The sequence below is a fragment of the Heptranchias perlo genome, chromosome 2 (assembly GCF_035084215.1).
Source record: "Heptranchias perlo isolate sHepPer1 chromosome 2, sHepPer1.hap1, whole genome shotgun sequence".
Classification (NCBI taxonomy): Eukaryota; Metazoa; Chordata; class Chondrichthyes; order Hexanchiformes; family Hexanchidae; genus Heptranchias; species Heptranchias perlo.
The window spans coordinates 27,404,023-27,427,462 of record NC_090326.1 but is presented as its reverse complement, the minus strand read 5'-3'; the positions used below and the strand labels follow the sequence as shown (position 1 = coordinate 27,427,462).

Here is a 23,440-nt window from a genome sequence, read left to right as displayed (position 1 = left end):
ATGCGCACACCCTGGCATTATGTCACCAACTAATTCAACATGCAGCACCACAACTTGATGATCCTTGTTATACATAACAGGAAACTAGCAAGCTCGCTTATCCATCCTGTCACAGCACAGGACTTTTTACGTTTGAGTTTTACCGAGTGTGAATGTGCCTATCACAGTTCTCCATGTGAGTACAGCGTAACGTTCCATATATTATTAATAAGCAAACATTGTGGTTCAAGAAAGTTTTTAACGTTAATCTCTTTTCATTGGTGGTAGACTTTGTTTTGGTTTACTAACTGCATTTGAATGTCATATTAGGCAGGGATTGACTCTTTATTTAAAACAGGAAGAAAAGAAATGAAGACTTTCTATTTGCTCAGGTACAGTTTCATAGCTGCCAACCTCTGTGTATCTCATCAAAGTGTCCATTCTTCATGTTTGAGTGAGTGTTGCTGGGATATTCAACTTTGAAAGGTAGTCACAGCCAAGTCCAACCCTATCCTCATCTGATGTTCACACTGTTACACTTCCAATGGGCCCCACGGCCTGATGGAGAATGGGAATTCTGGCCGACTTTCCCCTCCCTAACCCAAAGGCAGTGAAGCCCACTGTAGCACCCCAACTGCTGCTCAGCTCAGTATCAACACACGACACCGTGCATTTACCCACTAGGACAATTGGTTTTAAGAGAAAACATGCAGGTTTGTTCAGTATTGATGGAATATTTGATTTGTGTTACTTGATGCTGTTGGGGAACTGCATAATTCTTGTAATGGCAAAAGCTGAGTATTACAGCATCACAGTGTAATAAAATGTATGTTTTTCACTGGTACACAAGACTTTGAACTCATTTATTTTTCTGGATTCTTGCCCCTAAAAATCAGCACCAAGACTTTGGATACGTGGGATTTTCAATGCAAAAAAAAACTACTGTATTTGAAAAGGAAACATCTGGAGTTAACTGTTTTAAGAATTAATCCAGCAACTTTGCTATGAGTGCATATGTCCCATTTGCACTCCTACAGTACAAATACAGACATGTTGCATGTGAGGCATAGTTTGTTTTTATTACACTTTCCCCAGTGCATTAATCAGAATGACAAGATAAGCAGATGTCCTGCTTTTTGACTTCATTCTCCCAGTGATCTGACCAGCTGGCTCAGGATTACAGCATGGTTCAGTAGATCTTTTCTCCCCCTTTCTCTTCTCTCACTCTTGGTTTTTAATGGACCTAGTTTGCATGCTCCTTTAAAAGTTTGTAGGTATGCGATTACATTATGTAGACACATCATCATATTTGCAACTGGTAATGGGATATGTAAATTTTCAATATAACACGCACATAGAAATTACATCTAATTTTACAGCACAGAAACAGGCCATTCGGCCCTTCAGGTCTATGCTCATCTTTGTGCTCCACACAAGCCTCCTCCCAACCTACTTCATCTTACCCTATCAACATATCCTTCTTTTTCTTTCTCCCTCATGTACTTATCTAGCTTCCCTTTAAATGCATCCATGCTAATTGCCTCAATCACTCCATGTGGTTGCAAGTTCCACATTCTCACCACTCTAAGTCTTGGTTCCGCTGATTAGGTCTGACCAGCTTGCGTAAAGAAAGTGATTGCCACTTTATAATGAGAAAAGTAATTCTGCTTAAATGTTTTTTCTTTGAGCAAAGTTCTTAGTTCAGTGGTACAGCTCATCGACCCTCATGTACACTTGGCCACAGACTATGGTTTCAACCTCACTTTCTGTCCACGGTGCACCACGTGCCAAGTTTGTTCTTTTTCTCACCAATGATCTCCCCTCTCCTGTCCCGAAAGCAGTGATCTTCACTGAAATCGGTTGCCCTATGGTGCCTCATTCAAGTGGCCATGTGTGAGCCTTGATAGAGTTCAGGGCGCTTGTTGTTGGGTGGGGGGGTGGGGGGAGCGGCGAGGAGAGGGGCAGAGCTGAGCCTGATCCTGTCTACACCCGACGTCTACGCATGCATTCTTCTACCAAACATCGCCGGATAGCGATCAGGAGCAAAATCCTGGCTGAGCTTCCCCCTCCCATTCCTAACCCAGGGCGCTGTGGCCAATTATCGAACCCTTCACTGCTGTCCCCGTGAGATTAACTAAGTCGGTACAGATTGGGGATCAAACCTTGAACTTGCCTGGTCTGTTTAGCTGTATTGATAAACTCACTTAACCATTAGTGGAATGTCCGTGATACCATGTTAAAGCCATGTGCCTGATCATCAGAGACAGGAGGTGGGCCCACACACCACCACAACTCCTCTAAATGATCCACCAGGGTTAGCATTAACTCCCAGTATGAATACTGAGGGGGTGTCAAAAAGGAAAACCATGCTTTTTAAAAGAAAAATATGCAGGAGGCAATCTCCACACAAGCAAAATTTATATGTCATCATATACTATGTGAAAATTTAAACAGCAAGCAGAGATAATACAACAGTCATAATTGTCAGTTAGTAACTGTCCCTTAATGAACATCATAATTGCTTCACTACTTAAAGAGATGAACAATATGCACAATTTGAGTGGCTCACTTAAGGATGTACTTCTCGTGATATATTAGTCCATGTAGGAAGACTAGCAAGTGAAGTACTAAATAAAAGCAATGCTTATTTTAAAGCCTGTTAATAATTCCACCTTAATGTGTCTTTACCTTGAGCATGTTCATAACATTGGGGGGAGGCGGGGCAAAGGAGAGCTGAGACTTGAAAATTGCAAGTTTGATCTTCGGTTTTCTTTTTAAATTCATGTGTTTTTTCTAAATGAAAAGCATGGTGTTTCCTCGGTCAGGAACTTTGAGGCAGGTTGAGTTCCTGCAGAGGTGGTTAAAGTCAGCTGTACTGGCCATGTTGTCTGCTGTGACAAGTTTGTGCCACAGCAGGTTCTACATCGCCAAGCCTTTTAATGCTTTTATATGTCCATTTTTTATTGAGGCAGAGATAAAAGTTTTGTAGTGCCCAACATCATCACGGTGGCATTGGGCTGATGTAACATCTTTTTCTTTTGGCTAATAAATTGATCAGAGCGACCCATAAGTTTCACAATACTTCCTCTAAAAGTATTTTCACTTAAATCAGATTTCACAATGTGTTTTGTGTGTCATTTTCTTTCTCTCACCAGTGTTCTTCCCTCTCCTCCTCTCTGTGAAGGTATTGACCTCCTGCTGGGGTATGGATTCACAGGGCTCTACGGTACCTTGCCCAAATGGCCATTATTAATGTGTCGGTCTTAACAGCGAATGCCAACAGGCTCCTCAACCATGAGGGGATCACACCCTGATCCTGTTCTTGGCTGACATCAACAGGCACACACTTCCAGCAGGGGTCCCATGGAACTGTACCCCAGCATAAGTGAGTGCCCTCAGGATAGAAGGGGAGAAAACTGGTGAGGTGAAAAAGCCTTGTGACTAAAAGCAATATAATACATGTTTCGCCTAGGTTTTCCTCTTCAGGAGGGTTGGGAGAGGGCAAGGACACTGTCTAAATACCTCATAATAAAGTTTTCTTGTTCTGCATAATTTAAAAAGGAAACCCCACCATGATGCTGTTCTACAACCCTAAGGTTAAAAAAAACCCTTTCAGACTTGATTTAACTGGAATGATTTGCCTCAGCACCAACCGAAAGCTACTGTAAAGTAGCAAGCATTGATGCAACTGGCACTTTAGCGACTGGAAGGAATTGTTCTGTATTGTTCCTACTTTCTTCCCCGGCAGATTCCAATTCCTCTTTCAAGGGAATTCTTCAAGACCACAGCTGTTAAAGTACTTGCTTGCTTGCTTACTTAACAAGCAGTGATATCTGTTTTTTTGATCACCCCATTATAGTTTCTCTTCAGTTAACTTACTGTTTTAGAAAAAGGTTTTATTTGAAATCATTCAATATTCATGTCACCCTAAACTGTCAGCTCAGTGGGTATATGCACTGTGCTGCATGGTACTGGGCAATACGAACAGGAAGATTCCATTATGTTCCCTGGTCTGTACAGCACTGGCTGATTGCAACATGGGAGGTGGCGAATGCATGACAATTGGTCTTGGTGTTCCCTGGACTAAGGAGGGGAAAAATCAGGCAGGGTTCCCAGTCCTGATCATTATCCACTAATCTCAGCTGTGTTAATGTCAGATGAGCATAGGCCCAACAGCTATCATGGTCCACAGTTATATAATCTACAAGAAGTCACTGTCCAGGTTCAAATGTACCAAATAGCTAGTCTGGTGAAGTATTAGAGGGCTATCAGCATCCTGGCAGCAGAGAGGCGAAAACTGAAATGGACCAATGGATTAGATTTGTATTGATAGATATTACAGTGTGTGGCTTTCTAACTCTTTGGGATACTCCTGACAGTAACCAAAAATATACGTCAAGCTTTTAATTAAAAAATTAAAAGGTTGTTTGTGATGCACAGGTGTTGGATTTGTATGGTATTCTTCTAGATTTTATATGATTTGAATATCCTGCAAGTTACATTGTGAAAGAAACAATGCCTCTCTTTAAAAATGCTATACAACTGAGCTGTAAGGTCACAGTGATAGAACTGAGTGCAGACTGTACGTTGAAACTTAATACATAAAATACGAACAGGAAAACGTCAGTGGCTGATTCTAAGATCCCTGAAATATCAGCACTGAAGTGACTGAAGGTACTTCATTGGTTGTAAAGCTCTTTGGGATGTTCTGAGGTCATGAAAGGTGCTATACAAAGCTAGGTGGCAATGCAAGCTGTGAGGACCACACAAAGAGTCTGCAAAGGGATATAGACAGATTAAGCGAGTGGGCACGAAGGTGGTAGATGGAGTATAATGTGGGGAAATGTGAAGTTATTCTCTATGGTAGGAAGAATAGAAAAAGAGAATATTGTTTAAATGGTGGGAAACTATTAAATGTTGGTGTTCAGAGAGACTTGGGTGTCCTCGTACAAGAAACACAAAAAGTTAGTATGCAGGTACAACAGGCAATTCGGAGAGCAAATGGCATATTGGCCTTTATTGCAAGGGGGTTGGAGTACAAGAGTAAGGAAGTCTTACTACAGTTGTATAGGGCTTTAGTGAGACCTCACCTGGAGTACTGCGTACAGTTTTGGTCTCCTTATCTAAGGAAGGATATACTTGCCTTGGAGGCGGTGCAGCAAAGGTTCACTAGATTAATTCCTGGGTTGTCCTGTGAAGAGAGATTGAGTAGAATGGGCCTATACTCTCTGGAGTTTAGAAGAATGAGAGGTGATCTCATTGAAACATATAAGATTATGAGGGGGCTTGACAGGCTAGATGCTGAGAGATTGTTTCCCCTGGCTACAGAGTCTAGAACTAGGGGGCATAGTCGCAGGTTAAGTGGTCGGCCATTCAAGACTGAGATGAGGAGGAATTTCTTCATGCAGAGGTTTATGAATCTTTGGAAATCTCTACCCCAGAGGGCTGTGGATGCTGAGTCATTGAATATATTCAAGGCTGAGATCGATTTTTGGACTCTAGGGGAATCAAGGGAAATGGGGATCGGGCAGGAAAGTGGAGTTGAGGTCGAAGATCAGCTGTGATCTGATTGAATAGCGGAGCAAGCTCGAGGGGCCATGTGGCCTACTCCTGCTCCTATTTCTTATGTTCTTATAGAAATGCAAGTCTTCCTTTCTTTCTTTTACTGAGTCTCGTTTGCATGGTGTATTTTTCCTTTGTATGGATACAGAAATGTCCCTACCCTGGAGTAGAATGATTTGTGTCAAGCAAGGTCTTCATGTTCACTTAATTCTTGACCCTGCGGTGGTTTCATTCTGAATCTATGGCTTAAATTAGGAGGTATCCATAGCTGTTCAAGGCTACTGCTTACCTCATGCTGCGTGTTTGCAAACAACAGGAGGCAAATGAGGAGCAACTGACACCACCATATTGGATACACACACAGGATCCTATTCTCAACTCCGTAGACCTTCGTAGCCCAAATAAAATACAACAGCAACTTGCATTTAAATAGCACCTTATTTTTTTTACTACGTTATAGGAAAACGTCCCAAGGCGCTTCACAGGAGCATTAGCGAACAAAATTTGACACCGAGCCACATAAGGAGGTATTAGGACAGTTGGGCAAAGAGGTAGGTTTTGAGGAGCATTCTATAGGAGGAGAGAGAGGTAGAGAGACGGAGAGGTTTAGGAAGGGAATTGCAGAGTTTAGGGTCTAGGCAGTTGAAGGCACAGCCGCCAATGGTGGAGCGATGAAAATCAGTGATGCGCAAGAGGCCAGAATTGGAGGTGCGGAGCGATCTCGGAGGGTTGTAGGGCTGGAGGAGGTTACAGAGATAGGGAGGGGTGAGACCATGGAGGGATTTGAAAAAGAGGATGAGAACTTTAAAATCGAGACATTGCCGGATCGGGAGCCAATGTAGGTCAGCGAGCAAAGGACATATGGTATAACTGTGGAAACTGTATGCCCAAAGTAGCCTGATCACCAGTGAAAGGGAAATTGTATTTGTGTATTACCCTAATTTGGACTTTTGTCATACAAAGTCTTAAAAGCTGGTGCTATTGTGCTGTAGTCTGTGAGAGAACAGTCAAGCTGATATTTCTGCACTAAAATGCCAGTGCACAAGTGACGAAGGAAAGAATTTTCACCTGCCGAGCATACTGTCATAATCTCAACAGTTGTTGTTGAACAGTAATTAGGGCTGTTGTTTTGGCATGGTAAACATTTTGGGGAAATCAAGGATTAATCATGGTAAAAATATCAAAAGTTATGGAAATCATACTAATAATCACGTTTTAAGATAACCAGACGATCTTTATAACCCTTAAAGCGGTGTGGTACGACTGAATGGTCCTTGAGATGGAAGAAGTTTCTTCCTAAACCTCAACCAGTGTCGGAACATCACAGCAAGGGAAAACTTCCTTTATTTTTGTCTCTCGACCTCCTCTCTTTTCTTCTGTCACTTGTTAAGTGACCTTTAAAGGGTCTCCTCAATGAGTTTATCCATTAGCTAATGGGGATTCAATCCCCTGATAGTATTGAGCTTGGTGATGCTGGCAAGCAAAGCTAGTGGTGGCTTATTTCCCCTGGGAGGGGACAATCAGTAAGTGTCCTTCTTCACTTCGACTTTGCTCTCTCCGCTCCACTTATCTCTCACACTTTCACTGCTGTTTCTTTCCTTTTGCAACTTTGTGCATTGCCTTTTTCTTTTCCCTGTTCATAGTCTTCTATTTTTACTCCTCTCTCACATTTGTCTCTGCACCCACCGACAGACAGCAAGAATCAGCAGCGGCAGGGATCAGATGGGGAGAGGTAGCAGTATTGGGCTCATTCTGCTGAGTGAAGCAACTAGGGATGGATTGACACCAGAAAATTGAGATGGATTACTGCAGCGCTGATACCTCCTGACTTTTTCAGAGGGGTGGGGGAATTACATTACAAAGGGTAGGAAATACTGTCAGCAGTTTTTATTGATTTTTTTTGATGTGCTTGTATCAAAATTCTCTCTCCACTATTTTAACTTTGCTATCATAGGAACATTAGGAACAAGAGTAGGCCATTCAGCCCCTCGAGTTTGCTTCATCATTCTATTAGATCATGGCTGACCTGTACTTCAACTCCATTTTCCCGCCTTTGCTCCCTATCCCTTGATACCCTTACCTAACAAAAATCTATCGATCTCAGTCTTGAAAGCTCCAATTGCCCTAGTATCTACAGCCTTTTGGGGGAGGGAGTTTCAGATTGCCACTATCCTTTGTGTGAAAAAGTGCTTCCTGAATAAATTTCACGGAACACCATTGAGCATTCACATGTTAACGTTGTGAACAGTCATTTCAACTCTAGGGACTGTGATTTCCATGACAAAGTTATAGTCTTTCCTTTTTTTTACCATCATTAGTCGTTTTGAAAAACTTATTTTTTAATGTTTTTTTATGACGGTACTTGTTTTAATGCATCTTGTTAAATCCTGTTGGAAGCTATTGTCGTTTCATTTATTTATGATTTTTGTTGGTTTCATTACGCCTATTCAAATTGTTCTACAACTGATAGGCCAGAAGAATCTGTTAAGTGACCTTTAAAGGGTCTCCTCAATGAGTTTATCCATTAGCTAATGGGGACTCAATCCCCTGATAGTATTGAACTTGGTAATGCTGGCAAGCAAAGCTAGTGGTGGCTTATTTCCCCTAGGAGGGGACAATCAGTAAGGGTCCCCGCTCCCGTTGGAAATGCATGTGTGCAGAAGTCAGGTGAAGGAGGACAGGATGCGACAACTGTACCCCCCGTGGTTGAAAAGCCTGCTGATATTGTCAGTTTGTCATACATAAATAATTAATGGCCATTTGAGTGGCCAGCACCCATGGAACTGAACCCCAAGGAGTCAAAGCCTTCAGGAATGGAGGGAGAGAAATGGCAAAAGAAGAAAAAAGTAGGTATTACATTGGGTGAGTCACCTTTCTAACATCCCTAATAGTCACAGTTAAACTTAGCTAAGTGTGAAATTAAATAACTGAATATAGAATCATAGAAAGGTTACAGCACGGAAGGCCGCCATTCGGCCCATAGAGTCTGCGTTGGCCCTATGAAAGAGCAATCCAGCTAGTCCCACACCCCCACCCTAGCCCGTAGCCCTGCAAATTTTTTCCTTTCAAGTACTTATCCAGTTCCCTTTTGAAGGCCTTCATTGAACCTGCCTCCACCACTCCCTCAGGCAGTGCATTCCAGATCCTAACCACTCGCTGCGTAAAAAAGTTTTTCCTCATGTCACCTTTGGTTCATTTGCCAATCGCCTTAAATCTATGTCCTTTGGTTCTTGACCCTTCTGCCAGTGGGAACAGTTTCTCTCTATCTACTCTGTCCAGACCCTTCATGATTTTGAATACCTCTATCAAATCTCCTTGCAACGTCTCTGTTCCAAGGAGAACAACCCCAGCTTCTCCAGTCTATCCACGTAACTAAAGTCCCTCATCCCTGGAATCATTCCAGTAAATCTCTTCTGCACCCTCTCCAAGGCCTTCACATCTTTCCTAAAGTGCGGTGCCCAGAACTGGACATAATACTCCAGTTGTGGCCGAACCAGTGTTTCATAAAGGTTCATCATGACTTCCATACTTTTGTACTCTACTCCTCAATTTATAAAGCCCAGGATCCCCGTATGCTTTTTTAACTGCTTTCTCAACCTGCCCTGCCACCTTCAACGATTTGTGCACATGTACCCCCAGATCTCTCTGTTCCTGTACCCCTTTTAGAGTTGTGCCCTCTAGTTTATATTGCCTCTCCACATTCTTCCTATCGAAATGTATCACTTCACATTTTTCTGCAATAAATTTCATCTGCCACGTGTCTGCCCATGCCACCAGCCTGTCTATATCCGCTTGAAGTCTAACATTATCCTCCTCACTGTTTACTACCCTTCCAAGTTTTGTGTCATCTGCAAATTTGGAAATTGTGTCCTGTACACCCAAGTCCAAGTCATAATATATATCAAAAAAAGCAGTGGTCCCAGCACCGACCCCTGGGGAACACCACTGTACACCTCCCTCCATTCCGAAAAACAACCATTCATCACTACTCTCTGTTTCCTATCGCGTAGCCAATTCTGTTATACATGTTGCTACTGCCCCCTTTATTCCATGGGCCGCAATCTTGATGATAAGCCTACCATGAGGCACTTTATCAAATGCCTTTTGAAAGTCCATATACACCACGTCAACTGCATTGCCCTCATCTACCCTCTCTGTTACCTCATCAAAAAACTCTATCAGGTTAGTTAAACACGATTTGCCTTTAACAAATCCGTGCTGGCTTTCCCTAATCAATCCATGCTTGTCGAAATGACTGTTAATTCTGTCCCGGAATATAGTTTCTAAAAGTTTCCCCACCACTGAGGTTAAACTGACTGGCCTATAGTTGCTGGGTTTATCCTTACATCCTTTTTTGAACAAGGGTGTAACATTTGCAATTCTCCAGTCCTCTAGCACGACCCCTGTATCTACAGAGGTTTGGAAGATTATGGCCAGTACCTCCGCAATTTGCACCCTTACTTCCCTCAGCAACCTAGGATGCATCCCATCCGGACCGGGTGACTTATCTACTTTAAGTACATATAGCCTTTCAAGTACCTCTTCTTTATCAATTTTTAGTCCATCCAGTATCTCAACTATATCTTCCTTTACTGAGACTCTAGCAGCATCTTCTTGCTTCGTAAAGACAGATGCAAAGTACTCATTTAGTACCTCGGCCATCCCCTCTGCCTCCATGAGTAGATCTCCTTTATGGTCCCTAAATCGGCTCCACCCCTCCTCTTACTACCAGTTTACTGTTAACATGCCTGTAGAAGACTTTTGGATTCCCTTTTATGTTGGCTGCCTGTCTATTCTCATACTCTCTCTTTGCCCCTCTTATTTCCTTTTTCACTTCCCCTCTGAACTTTCTATATTCAGCCTGGTTTTCACTTGAGTTATCAACCTGACATCTGTCATATGACCCTTTTCTCCGTTTCATCTTACTCACTATCTCTTTCGTCATTCAGGGAGCTCTGGCTTTAGTTGTCCTACCTTTCTGCCTAGACTGTACCTGAGCCATTTCCTCTTTAAAGGCCGCCCACTGTTCAATTACAGTTTTGCCTGCCAATCTTTGATTCCAATTTACCCGGGCCAGATCTGTTCTCATCCCATTGAAATTGGCTCTCCTCCAATCGAGTATTTTTACTTTAGAGTAGTCCGTGTCCTTTCCATAGCTATTCTAAACCTTATGATACTATGATCACTGCTCCCTAAATGCTCCCCCAATGACACTTGCTCCACTTGGCCTACCTCATGCTCTGGAACCAAGTCCATCAATGCTTCCTTCCTCGTTGGGCCGGAACGGTTCAGAAAGTTATCCTGAACACACTTCAAAAATTCCTCCCCCTCTTTGCCCCTTATATTATTATTGTTATCCCAGTCTATATTAGGAAAGTTGAAGTCCCCATTATCACTACTCGATAGCTTTTGCACCTCTCTGTAATTTCCCTGCAAATTTGCTCCTCTATATCCTTCCCACTAGTTGGTGGCCTATAGAATACACCCAGTTGTGTAAAGGCACCTCTTTTATTTCTTAACCCTAACCAAATAGATTCTGCCCTTGACCCCTCCAGGACATCCCCTCTCTTCAGTACTGCAATATTCTCTTTAATCAATACTGCCACCCCGCTCCTTTCTTTCCTTCCCTATTTTTCCTGAACACCTTGCATCCAGGAATATTTAGTACTCAATCCTGCCCTTTTTTTGAGCCAGGTCTCCATTATCACCACGACATCGTATTCCCATGTGGCTATTTGCGCCTTCAGCTCACCAACCTTGTTTACCAGGCTTTGTGTGTTTACACACATGCACTACAAACCAGTCTTAGACTTTCTTGTACTCTCTCTTAGTCTGATCCCACCTAATACTGTACTATTACTTGCTCTAGTGCTATCTTTCTCCCCCCATTCTTTGTGCCCCTTGTTTCTCCTTTCCAATGCGACATCCTGGTGCCCATCCCCCGCTAAATTAGTTTAACCCCCCCCCCCCACCCACAGCACTAGCGAACCTCCCCATGAGGACATTGGTGCCAGCTCCATCGAGGTGCAACTCGTCCGGCTTGTACAGGTCCCACCTTTCCCAGAACTGGTCCCAATGCCCAGGAATCTAAAGCCCTCCCTCCTGCACTATCTTTCCAGCCACGCAGTCATCTGCTCTATCCTCCTTTGCTATACTCACTACGCGTGGCACCGGGAGTAATCCGGAGATTACTATCTTTGAGGTCCTGCTTCTTAATCTCTTTCCTAACTCCTTAAAATCTGCCTGCAGGACCTCATCCCTCTTTCTACCTATGTCGTTGGTACCGATATGGACCACGACCTCTGGCTGTTCACCCTCCCCCTCCAGAATGTTCTGCAGACGCTCAGTGACATCTTTGACCCTGGCACCAGGGAGGCAACATACCATCCTGGAATCTCGTCTGTAGCCGCAGAAACGCCTGTCTGCTCCCCTAACTATAGAATCTCCTATCACTGTTGCTCTCCTGACCTTTCTCCTCCCCTCCCCCGTACAGCTGAGCCATCCTTGGTGCTGTGGACTTGGCTCTGGCTGCACTCCGCAGAGGAATCCTCTCCCTTACCAGTATTCAGAACTGATATAAAGACATCTCCTGTTATAATTGAAACTCATTAAATATCAAACTTGCTCGCAATTTCAAGTTACTTGCGTAAAAGAATAAATAGCTTGTGTTCTATTTTACCTGTTTATATAATGTGAATCACAATTTTGACCTGCAAACTAGTCTGCACTCAGATATGTATAAGACTTCACACAGTGTGTTCACCACTTGCTGCTGCTCAGATTCATGGTTTATTTGAAGCCAAAGCTATAATGTCACTTCTCCATTGCTGGGAAAGATGCTGCAACGTCTCTTTGTAGTGTCAGTCGGAGCTGTCACTTTTCTACAACTAAGCCAGGTGATGTTGCAGGGCATCCTTTACTTTTGCCGAGACAGTGATATCCGTTGCAGTGAACGGTAATGGAGCGTGGAGCATGTAATAAATAGCTGACCAGATAGCTCACAAATCATTAAAGAGGGAGGAAAGTGACATGTGTAACGGAACATAGCTCAAGATAAGTGTGGGCCTCAGTGTGTAAAACCTTTTGCAGTTTGCCACATGGTGAGTTCTTAATCTCAACCATTCCAACAGTTGAAGCTAGCAAATCGATATGAGATGGTTTCCTCAAGGAAAGAAACCCCTTTTGCACATCCCCGAATGAAGCATGTTATTGTGACTTGGGAACAGGACAGCTGCCAGTCATTTCCAATGGGAAATAGTGTTGGACCCTAGCTGGAGGGAAAGAAAAAAGGGGAAATTTAATAGGGTTGCACATGACATTGGAGCATTGGTATAGTGTGCAGCCACGATTTCCCCCCACACGCACGCAATGTTCCTAATCTCAGCTGTGCTACCACAGAAATGCAACAAGGCCATTCTCAACTACTCATAGATCAATATAGATTGAGGCATGGAGCAAATTGCTTTCACACGCAGGGATAGTATATGTGACAGAAAAGCCATAAAGAGGGGGAGAAATACAAATATATAATTAAAATCACAGTACAACTTGAAGTTCAAAAAGCTACAATGACAATAAGTACAGCTTCCCTGATAACCTAGAGAGTTAAGGCATCGTCCAGGTTGCACTGAGCCATATGTACCTAGGTGTTCCATGTTCAGTTCTTGGTCTATAAGTCAGGGGATTGGAGCAACAGGTGGGACATTATAGTTGGTCTCCCTGGGCAGACAGTTGTAAAATCAGTCAGACAAGCAATTAATATGAGTCTTAATTTTTCACCGATTTCTTGACATACCAAAATACTGCTGCCTCTGTTTCTGGTTGATGTGCACCCAATATTTGTTTGAGAGTGGTTCAGGGTGATTTTCGCTCTCTGTGGTGAAGAGCCTGGTTTCTGTTTGTTGCACTTCTGTGGTAATACAGCTGAGTTTAGGAACTTTTTGTGTGTGGAGAACTCCCAGATGCACACTATACCTATGCTCCAAGATGCTGCACCATCCTTATAAATTTCCCCATTTTTCTTCCCCTCAAGTTAGGCCCCCTCTGGAAATTGAGTGTATATAGACATTGTGCAAGAGCAGGATTGAGCTCAGCTGTGGTGCTCTTCATGGTGAAATAGCCTCCCGATAATCACTATCAAGGCTCGCGTATCAAGAATGGCCACTTGGGCGAGACATCTGAATGCTGCCAGTGTCATGAAACCATACCTCAAAGAGTCAAGGAAAGAAAGTTGTGAACAAAAATGCACTGAGTACATTAGCCATCCACTCTCCTGATTTTGGAGGTTTGAGATAGAGAGAGGTTAAAGCAAGATGACGGGGAGGAAATACTTTAAAGAAAAAACATTTCAACCTCAGCAGGAAAGAAAAGTAACACTTGCGTTTTTTGATGTAAAAATGATTAGCTTATATTACATTTCTATTGCATTCTGCTTGGAAAAGCATCACCTCTTCACAATGTGTAGGAATTGAGGTGAATGTTGCAAGCCCTATTCTATGTCAGTGGAGAGTCTTCGTGAGCACTGAAAGGGTCACAGTTGTTAATGACAACTGAAACATTTACATATTTTTACAACATCAAACTAATTTTACTGCTTTGATAATTCTATGAGTGATCTAAATCAGTGGGGCTACTGCAGTGTCTTGAAGGAAGAACAAAAATGCTTTCGTATTGGGATCACAGATGAGAGCTTGCCATTCCTTTTTTGCATTTTTAATTAAAGATCTGGGATAATGTTTGCAAATCTAATCTCCAATGCACATGTTAGGAACATTGATCCTTCATTTAATTTCCACTCGGTTAAAATTCAGCTTTCATTTGATGTGTTTTGTGTGAGTGTGCATACATTAGCATCTGGTCATATCCTTCTTATCATACATGTGTTCAAGTTGGGTGCCTATCTGGTCTTCAATGATTTGTGGGCTTAATTAATTGTGCAGAGGCAGCAGTACTTTTGTATGTTAAGAAATTGGTGAAAAATTAAGACTCATATTAATTGCTTGTCTGGAGATTTAACTGGCTGATGTATGGATGTTAAGCTTCACTTGTTTATGAAATCTTTAAATATAAGTTATTCTGTTATAAGTAATTCAACCAAACTCCATCAGTGTCGGAATTCTTTCCACTTATTCCATGGCGCTATCGCAGCATGTGAGCTAAGGGGGAGACCTTGCATCCTTTCATTTTGTACCATCATTAATCAACCATTAATAACCTAGAGTCAAAAAACAAAAGTCTTCAATTGTGCTAATTGTTAATTCATAAATGAGTTGCAAATGAGCTGAGGTGTAAGGCAGATTGTTATTGCACAGATTTTCTCAGTGAGATTTGTTTATTTTCTAATTGTTTACTCTGTTTCAAATCTGTACAATGACCCAACATTTTCCTGCACAGGATGCAAGAAAAAGCTTGTCATCCTATAGGTAAGGATCTTTCTCTCACTTTAGCCCAATCTTTCTCTTTCTATTATCATCATCCTCACTTTTCTCCATTATATCAATACAACTATGGTCAGCTTGGCTCATTTGATAGCACTCTTACCTCTGGGTTAGAAGGTTGTAGGTTCAAACCCCATACCAGCAGTTTGAGCTCCAAATCTAAGCAGAAACTTCATAGAATCATAGAAAGTTACGGCACAGAAGGAGGCCATTCGGCCCATCGTGTCTGTGCCGGCCGAAAATGAGCTATCCAGCTTAATCCCACTTTCCAGCATTTGGCCCATAGTCCTGTAGGTTACGGCACTTCAAGTGCACATCCAAGTACTTTTTAAGTGAGTTGAGGGTTCTGCCTCTACCACCTTTTCAGGCAGTGAGTTCCAGACCCCAACCACTCTGGGTGAAAAAAAATTCTCCTCAGCTACCCTCTAATCCTTCTACCAATTAATTTAAATCTATGCCCCCTGGCCACTGACCCTCTGCTAAGGGAAATAGATCCACCCCGATCGACTCTATCTAGGCCCCTCATAATTTAATACACCTCAATTAAATCTCCCCTCAGTCTCCTCTGTTCCAAAGAAAACAACCCCGGCCTATCCAATCTTTCCTCATAGCTAAAATTCTCCAGCCCTGGCAACATCCTCGTAAATCTCCTCTGTACCCTCTCTTGTGCAATCGCATCTTTCCTGTACTGTGGTGACCAGAACTGTATGCAATACTCAAGCTGTGGCCTAACTAGTGTTTTATACAGTTCTAGCATAACCTCCCTGCTCTTATATTCTATTCCTCGGCTAATAAAGGAAAATACTCCGTACGCCTTTTTAACCACCTTATCTACCTGTCCTGCTACCTTCAGGGATCTGTGGACATGCACTCCAAGGTCCCTCTGTTCCTTTACACCTCTCAATATCCTCCCATTTATTGTGTATTTCCTTGCCTTGTTTCCCCTCCCCAAATGCATCACCTCACACTTCTCTGGATTGAATTCTATTTGCCACTTTTCTGCCCTCCTGACCAGTCCATTGATATCTTCCTGCAGTCTTCAGCTTTCTTCCTCACTATCAACCACACTGCCATTTTTGCATCATCTGTAAACTTCTTGATCATGCCCCTTACATTCAAGTCCAAATCATTAATACATACCACAAAAAGCAAGGGACCCCACTGGAAACAGCCTTCCAGTCACAAAAACACCTGTCGACCATTAACCTTTGCTTCCTGTCACTGAGCCAATTTTGAATCCAACTTGCCACTTCCCCTTGGATCCCATGGGCTTTTACTCTTTTGATCAGTCTGCCATGTGTGGGACCTTGTCAAAAGCCTTGCTAAAATCCATGTACACTACATCAAATGCGTTACCCTCATCGATCCTCCTTGTTACCTCCTCAAAAAATTCAATCAAGTTAGTCAGACACAACCTTCCCTTAACAAATCCATGCTGACTGTCCTTAATTAACCCGTGCCTTTCTAAATGACGGTTTATACTGTCTCTCAGAATTGAATCCAATAATTTACCCACCACCGAGGATAGCCTGACTGGCCTACAATTACTCGGTCTATCTCTTTCTCCCTTTTTAAACAACAGTGCAATGTTATCAGTCCTCCAATCCTCCGGCACCACGCTTGTAGCCAGGGAGGATTGGAAAATGATGGTCAGAACCTCCGCTATTTCCTCCCTTACTTCTCTTAACAGCCTGGGATACATTTCATCTGGGCCTGATGATTTGTCTACTTTCAAAGATGCTAAACCCTTTAATACTTCCTCTCTCACTGTGCTTATCCCATCCAATATTTCACACTCCACCTCCTTAACTATAATCTCTGCATCAGTGAGAAGTGATGTGGAGATGCCGGTGATGGACTGGGGTTGACAATTGTAAACAATTTTACAACACCAAGTTCTAGTCCAACGATTTTAATCAGTGAGAAGTGACAGTGTAAATTGCAGCATTGGTGAAGCATGCCATCCTTTCGGCAAGATATTAAAGCAAGGCCTCTTCCGCTTGTTCCGGTGGTTCAGGTGAACTTTGCGGTGCTTTTATTTCGTGCAAGACCTGTGCTAGTGCTAAGCACAGGACTTGCTGTGGCTGGCTGCAAGGAAGACCCCTTCTTAGTAAGTACGGGCAGTTTTACATTTGACTTGCAGGTGGCTACACAGCATCCATGCTTGAGGATCCCAGCGGCACTAGCAGAACATATGAGTGCCTGAAGGTCCTATGGCTTTATTCAAAAAAGAGCAGGGAGACCTCCTAATGATCTAGTTAACATTCTCCCCTCAATCAATACCATCAAAAACAGATGAACTATCACCCATCTTATTGCTATTTGTGGGATTTTACTGTGTGCAAAATAGCTGCTGCATTTACCTACGTGACAGTAGTCGCTGGACTTTAAAAGTAATTAATTGCCTAAAAAACACTTAGTGACATTTCAGAGAGACGTAAGACGCAAGATGTATTCTAACTCATTCTTCCCAAAGATCCCAAAACCGTAGAGCTTCTTTTCTTCAGTCTTGCCTTTCCGGTACAATCTTTTGACTTTCGAAACCTGTGGTCGGCTTCACCTGATTATTACTTCCCAATTTATTGCATCTTCTCTCTTGATCTTTCCAACCACAGTACTGCTGTAAACTATGGTCTAGGCCCTTCACTTGGGTTTCTCAATTTTTTTTTAAAAATGTCGATCTGTGCTGTGGAAGAGTAGGACTTTGCATTGCCCTCAAACAGGATGCTCCTGAACTCAGGCATGACATGTGGGAAGAGCTGCACAATCAGTAAGTGAGTTACCCCTGACCACTCTTATGCACCTCCGAGTGGATGGCTCAGGAACATCTTTCAGGGTTATAAAAGTAGATTACTTGGCCATTTGCTTTGCTGAGGAATGGGCCATGGACCAAAGAAACCTGAAGAGGGGAGGAAATTAAATGTCTTACAATGCTGACGGAAAGAGGGGGAGAAGATTTATTTTTAAAGTACAATGTACGATGGTATACAACATTTCAGATATAAAACAAGGGACCCAAGAGGGGTGTCACATTAACTGTCAGGTTTAAGTTTGTTTAAAGAGTGACTTTCTGATTTTTAAAAAATGGCTTCAGTTAAGTGTTTTTGGATGGTGGGAGTACCTCTTTTTTTGAACGGGTACCATCTTCATGAATAAATGTTTGGCAATTTTTTTTTACCTTGATTGCCAAAATATGGCACAACAGTGTAAATCTTGTCCAAATGTGTCATTACAAAAATATTATTGTGACAATGGCCACAATTTCAGTTCTCCTTTAAGCCATTGTTTTCTGCCTTTTTGAGATATCCCTTACTCCACACGCTATCCGTAGCCGAGGTGATGAGTGGGCAACTTTTTCTCCAGGCCTCTGTTCTGAAACTGAACACTAGGCCCAGCGAGGGCCCATGGTGACTCCACCGATTTTGCCTTTTCTGTGGGGAAGTGCCACAGTCTTTTCAGTACCATCCCATGATAGTGTGGCTGAGATATGTGAAGGATTGTGGCACAAACCCATGGTGCAGGCTGATGGACCGAACTGCCTATAGATCAAAGTGTTTATTTAAAGCAAGATAGCAAGTGTTTAGGTAACCAGTTTCTAATAAAAAGCTTGTTACTTCATTTTTCTTATGGAGTTTCAGGCAGTATAATACATTAACAGTCTACCTTTGTAGATTAGTCACTGGGGATTCAGAAGTATCTGAATACAATGTTCATTTAATCCTATCTTAAAATTGGTTCCAGTCAGTTGTCCCGTAGAATCTGATAATTGGTGGCATTTCAATTTGCAAATTGTTGAATTTCTGTTAAATTCTATCTTTGTATCGTATACTTCAGCATATAACTTCATTTGATCTGTAGCACCTGCTAATTAGCAGAAATTGTCTGTCTCCGGGCAGCTCCAATTAGACATTTAAGTCAACGTTCTAAGAATTAGCAAATTTTAAGCATATATAAATTAGTACAAGAGCTTCTTTTTCAACCAAAAAAGGGACAGCTTATAATTTGCTTTTTATGTCCCAGTCTACTGCAGATGCAGAATAGCAGGGTTACTAATTAGCTTTCCGGTAATGGCATATTCTCCCATTAAAACTTGTTATATAAGAGTGATGGTGCTGAAAGAGGGGCTGTGAGATCATGCAGAGATTTGACCATTTTGGGTGTTAATGGAAAGCTGATGAAAGAAAGTAAGTAATTACAGTTTGCATTGAAATCAATCCTGTTTACAAGCTGAATAAATGTATATTGATAAAAATGCCTTTGGGGTTCAATGAATGAAAACCTTGGTTTTCAAACTAGCAGAAAAAGAAGTGTTGGAAATGGATGTTCCTTTGCTAGACCACCAATAAGAAAAGCAAAGGGCAGAATCTGGTTTCAGAAAGAATAAAATCTTTTTTTTGGAAAGCTTCAGGAATTATTAAGATTTGGTTTGTGCTATTCTGACCATTGCAGAGCTTTTAAAATCTAATTTTTTGACAGTTCCATCTTCTGGCTGTCAGGATGATGTTACCAGAAGATCTGTACAGTTCCCCAAGGTCTACTGGTTCAGTTTTCTCTAACAATAATTACAGGACTGCAGATCTGTCTGTTTTAGTTCGTTTTGATTTCTTTACTATATCATTATTGCACTGACCTGTCTTTTCTGTACTAAGAGAAGACTTGTCAGGAAAGCCTTGAGGATTACGGACAAAACTGATGTCAGAAATGAGAAGCAGGGCTCGTGTTGATTGACCTAAAACAGAATCTTGCACTATAGCAGTCAACTACCAACTGATACTGGGCCTTGAGAGGCTGGGGGACTGGAGGCAACCATCTTGGAGAAGTGCAAACAAAGGACAACCCTTTCAAGAAGCCCGAGATCAATAAACATTTGGGAGAACACAGGAAATAAATCACTGCTGGCTTTTGTCAAATTAAAATTCTTGGAAGGAAGGAAGTTTAGAATCTATAGAACATTACCGTTGATGGCCACTGTGTCTTGTTACTTCTCAGTTATGTTGTACTATATGGAGCATATGGTTAAATAAGCAAAGGATTTACTGATCAAGACATGATAAATAGATTTCCTGGCCCACACATGGAAGGACGATTTTCACTTTCAGGAGAGGAGTGGAAAACGGTCAATAGAAAGAAACGTCAGGCGGGGTATATAACAGGCAGCTGATTCGCTACCACCAGCTTTCTGCCCTCACCAAATGTGAAAAGTGCCCATCATCTTCACCTGTGATCTGCTCCAGTTTGGTGCCTCACCAAGAGAAATGCCTCTTTCCTTTGCACTGTTGTGCAGCACACATCAGACTACCAATACATTAAGCAGCACGTTGTAAGATACCCTTGACCTATCCAGGCACTAGAGGCATTGCTTGAAGACCCTGAACTTCTGCTGTTGATCATGGCTCTCATTCTCCATCCCAGTATTGGAATTCCTCAGTGGAGACATGAACACAGCATAACTCTTGTTTTCCAGAAGCCATTCTTCCATCCTACCACTTCCATTGAAAGAAAGGTCACACAAGATTGCAAAATCAGGTGTCAGGTAAACTGCTAGGGAATTATGACCTGCATGTTCCACTGCTGATGGTCACAAACCACCTATACATTGAGGGAGTGGAATCCTTCGCAGTGACATAAGGCTCTGGATTGCAGGGTTCGAATGGCTACATGGACGCAGTAAATAACCAGATGTGCTGCTGTGGCTCCAAGGAGTGGCTATGTCATGGAATATGGAATCATAACTACCTTGGTGCATTAGTGAATAGCAAACTGACTAATGCTGAAAATGTGGGCCATGTGGACCAACAGAAGGTGCCAGTAGTATAAAAGTTAAGGCCATTACTACCACAAGCAGTGATATGTGACCAGGGTAATGTGCAGAGTGTCTATTGACACCACTGTGTCAGCCAATTAGTTTGAGGCAGGGCAGGACTTACGGCAGGACTCACATCAAACTGTCTATTTTACATCAAACAAAGTCTATTTACTCAGCAAATAGAATCTGTTTAAACAGCGCACTATAGCAATCTACAGAGTCTATTTAAAAAGAGTCTTTACGAACTGCAGCAAACAGAACTCATGACCGAAATGCAGCAACTTCTCCTGAGAAAAGCAGGGTTATTTCTCTAGCAAAATGCAGTGAATGGAGGATAGTTACATAATACAAACTACATGTGTAAAATCAATCCCAGTCACTTACAGCAGTGCGGTCTCCAGGAGTGATTGGCGGCAGAATTACCCAATCATCTCCATTCTGGCCGGGAAGAGTGGGGTCACTATATGCAGCTTGTAATGTGCCAGCAGATCTTCCTACAGTGGGTTGCATTGAATGGGTGTCACTGCTGCCTGAATTAGACACAACCTCCTTAAGCACTGCCCCTCTGACATATCGAGATTGCTTTGGTGATGGTGGTACACCTGCTGAATGGCGTGGTACCGAATGCAGAAGGTTCACCCCTGATGGTTTTATCACCCTGAAACTGCTGCCTATGCTGCTCCTGTTCCAGCTCCATATGCACCGTGACTGTTCAGTGAGCAATAGGAAAGGTGGAAGAAAGGGAGATTTAAATCAGATGGGGAAAAAGTAAAGGAGGGCAAATCCCAAAAACTATCAACAAAAATACATAAACAATAGAGGACAGTGATCCAATAAAAAGCAGTCCTCACTTTATTAACTGAAATAAGTAAACTCCCTTTCAGGGTAAGGCAAATGCTCGTTGGGTATGTGCTAAGTGTGAAGTGTAGAAGTCAGAGGTTTTTGTTATAGATCAGCTTATTTTGCCCCCTTTGTTCTCTAATATGTATCTCAGACTATAATCCTTGATTTGTATTTAGTAATGCTCAGAAATGTTACACCTGAGGGAGAGGTTACACGCTATTTGGTTGACAGAAAACTTCAATTTTCAAGCTTAACTGAGCTTCTCTTCATAACATTATAATCTTGTGCCATCATGATGGAGCCAACTACTCCCATTTTAGGTGGTGAATGCTATAGTAGAGTCCAAAATGTGGTAAGCTTTGTTAAGAATGCAAAAATAAGGAATTAACAGATGGCCCATGATGGAACAGCGATAGATTATGTGTATTGTCTTGTCAAGCTTAGTGGAAAGATCGATAAATTTAGCTTTTCAATCTTTGAAAGTTTTACAGTCTATCATCCATTTGTAATCTGATTTCATTCTGAAAAGATTGTATAGCCTCAGGGTTGGACCTTTTGTGCTTACTTAAACTCAGTTGTGATGTTACTGTCCTGACAAATGGTGATACTAAATAAACAGTAAAATAATTTCTCTCTCTAGGAGTTCAAGGCCCTTAATGAGAACGGCACAGCTCTTCGTGCACATCACCGCTGGTGCAGCGAGAAGTCCTTCAGTGCAAGCCTGTTACCTTGGAACCTGAAAGGCCTAAGAGTGAAGATAGTGTCCGTCGGCCTGGCTGTGTTGGCAGTGATAACGGCTGTAACTATGGCGATATTCAGATAGGTCCTTTGAAGTCAACTAAGCTGCCTTGTACCTGAAAAGAGAGCTGGGAATTGTAGCCTCAGTATTTGCACACAATACTGAGAATACTTTAATGTGGATGGTATGGTTGAACTTTAAAGACTATCTTTTCATTTTATTTAATTTTATCTTGTTTAAGGCAAGTTGGTAACATTTTTTATTTTTCTGTCCAAATCACATGATTATTTCAATGACAAGATCATGCTGTGCACCACGTTAGCTAATGAGAAGAGTATTTTTATTCACACTGTAAACTCATCTGTGTTCATGTTTGAGATTTTAAGTGTACAAGACTCAATAAAGCATAAGTTTTGCAGTTCCGTGGCCAGCTGTAAATGTGTTAACTTCTCCTTTCTCACTATATGTGCGATTCTAGTCTCTTCAGACGTTTACAGTCTCAAAACATCACACTGATACTTACCATTGCAGTAGGTGAAACCCTGCTAATGGGAGCAGACGCAAGGAACAAGTCACCTTGCATGACCTTCACAACTGGCAAAGTGAAAACTTAAACCAAGACAACGGCAAGTCTGTCAACAGTGTGGCGTTCACAGTGTGAACTCCGGGAATGAAATGAACTGTTGAAAGTGTGCCACCTCGAGCAGCTTTCTTCTACTGTCAGACCAAAACGTGGCCATCCCATTTTATATACGTTACTACATAATGTCACTTGGCACACTCCCGTGACCCTGCTGGGCAGGGAAGTCAAAGCATGCAGAGTTAATTATCATAATTTAAAAATTACATTTTCTCTTTGTTTTAATTACAGTGCTTCTAATGAGATTTTTATTAACCAGATAAATAGGGTCAGGCTGCATTTCGCAGTTTCAGCGCTGCTAGATTGCAGTTGGTGTGTGTTTACTTGTCCCAGATGTGGTTTTCATCACCCTGCTTTACCATGTAAGTATGTTGTCATTGCCTGCGTTGATGTGCTGTGCATAAAGGGGAATCTTCATCTAATGGAAAGATAGT

General features: G+C 42.1%; 1 protein-coding gene across 3 annotated transcripts in view; it reads left to right on the top strand.

Annotated features, from left to right (window-relative positions):
* The window catches only part of cdkal1 (CDK5 regulatory subunit associated protein 1-like 1), a 1,005,231-nt gene extending 982,427 nt beyond the window's left edge, over window positions 1–22,804 (top strand). For all 3 annotated transcript variants that reach the window (XM_068001614.1, XM_068001608.1, XM_068001620.1), the window contains exon 15: window positions 22,268–22,804. In XM_068001614.1, coding sequence (XP_067857715.1) covers window positions 22,268–22,450 — 183 coding nt within the window. In that variant the 3' untranslated portion in view covers window positions 22,451–22,804. The remainder of the gene's footprint in view (window positions 1–22,267) is intronic.
* The last annotated feature ends 636 nt before the right edge of the window (window positions 22,805–23,440 follow it).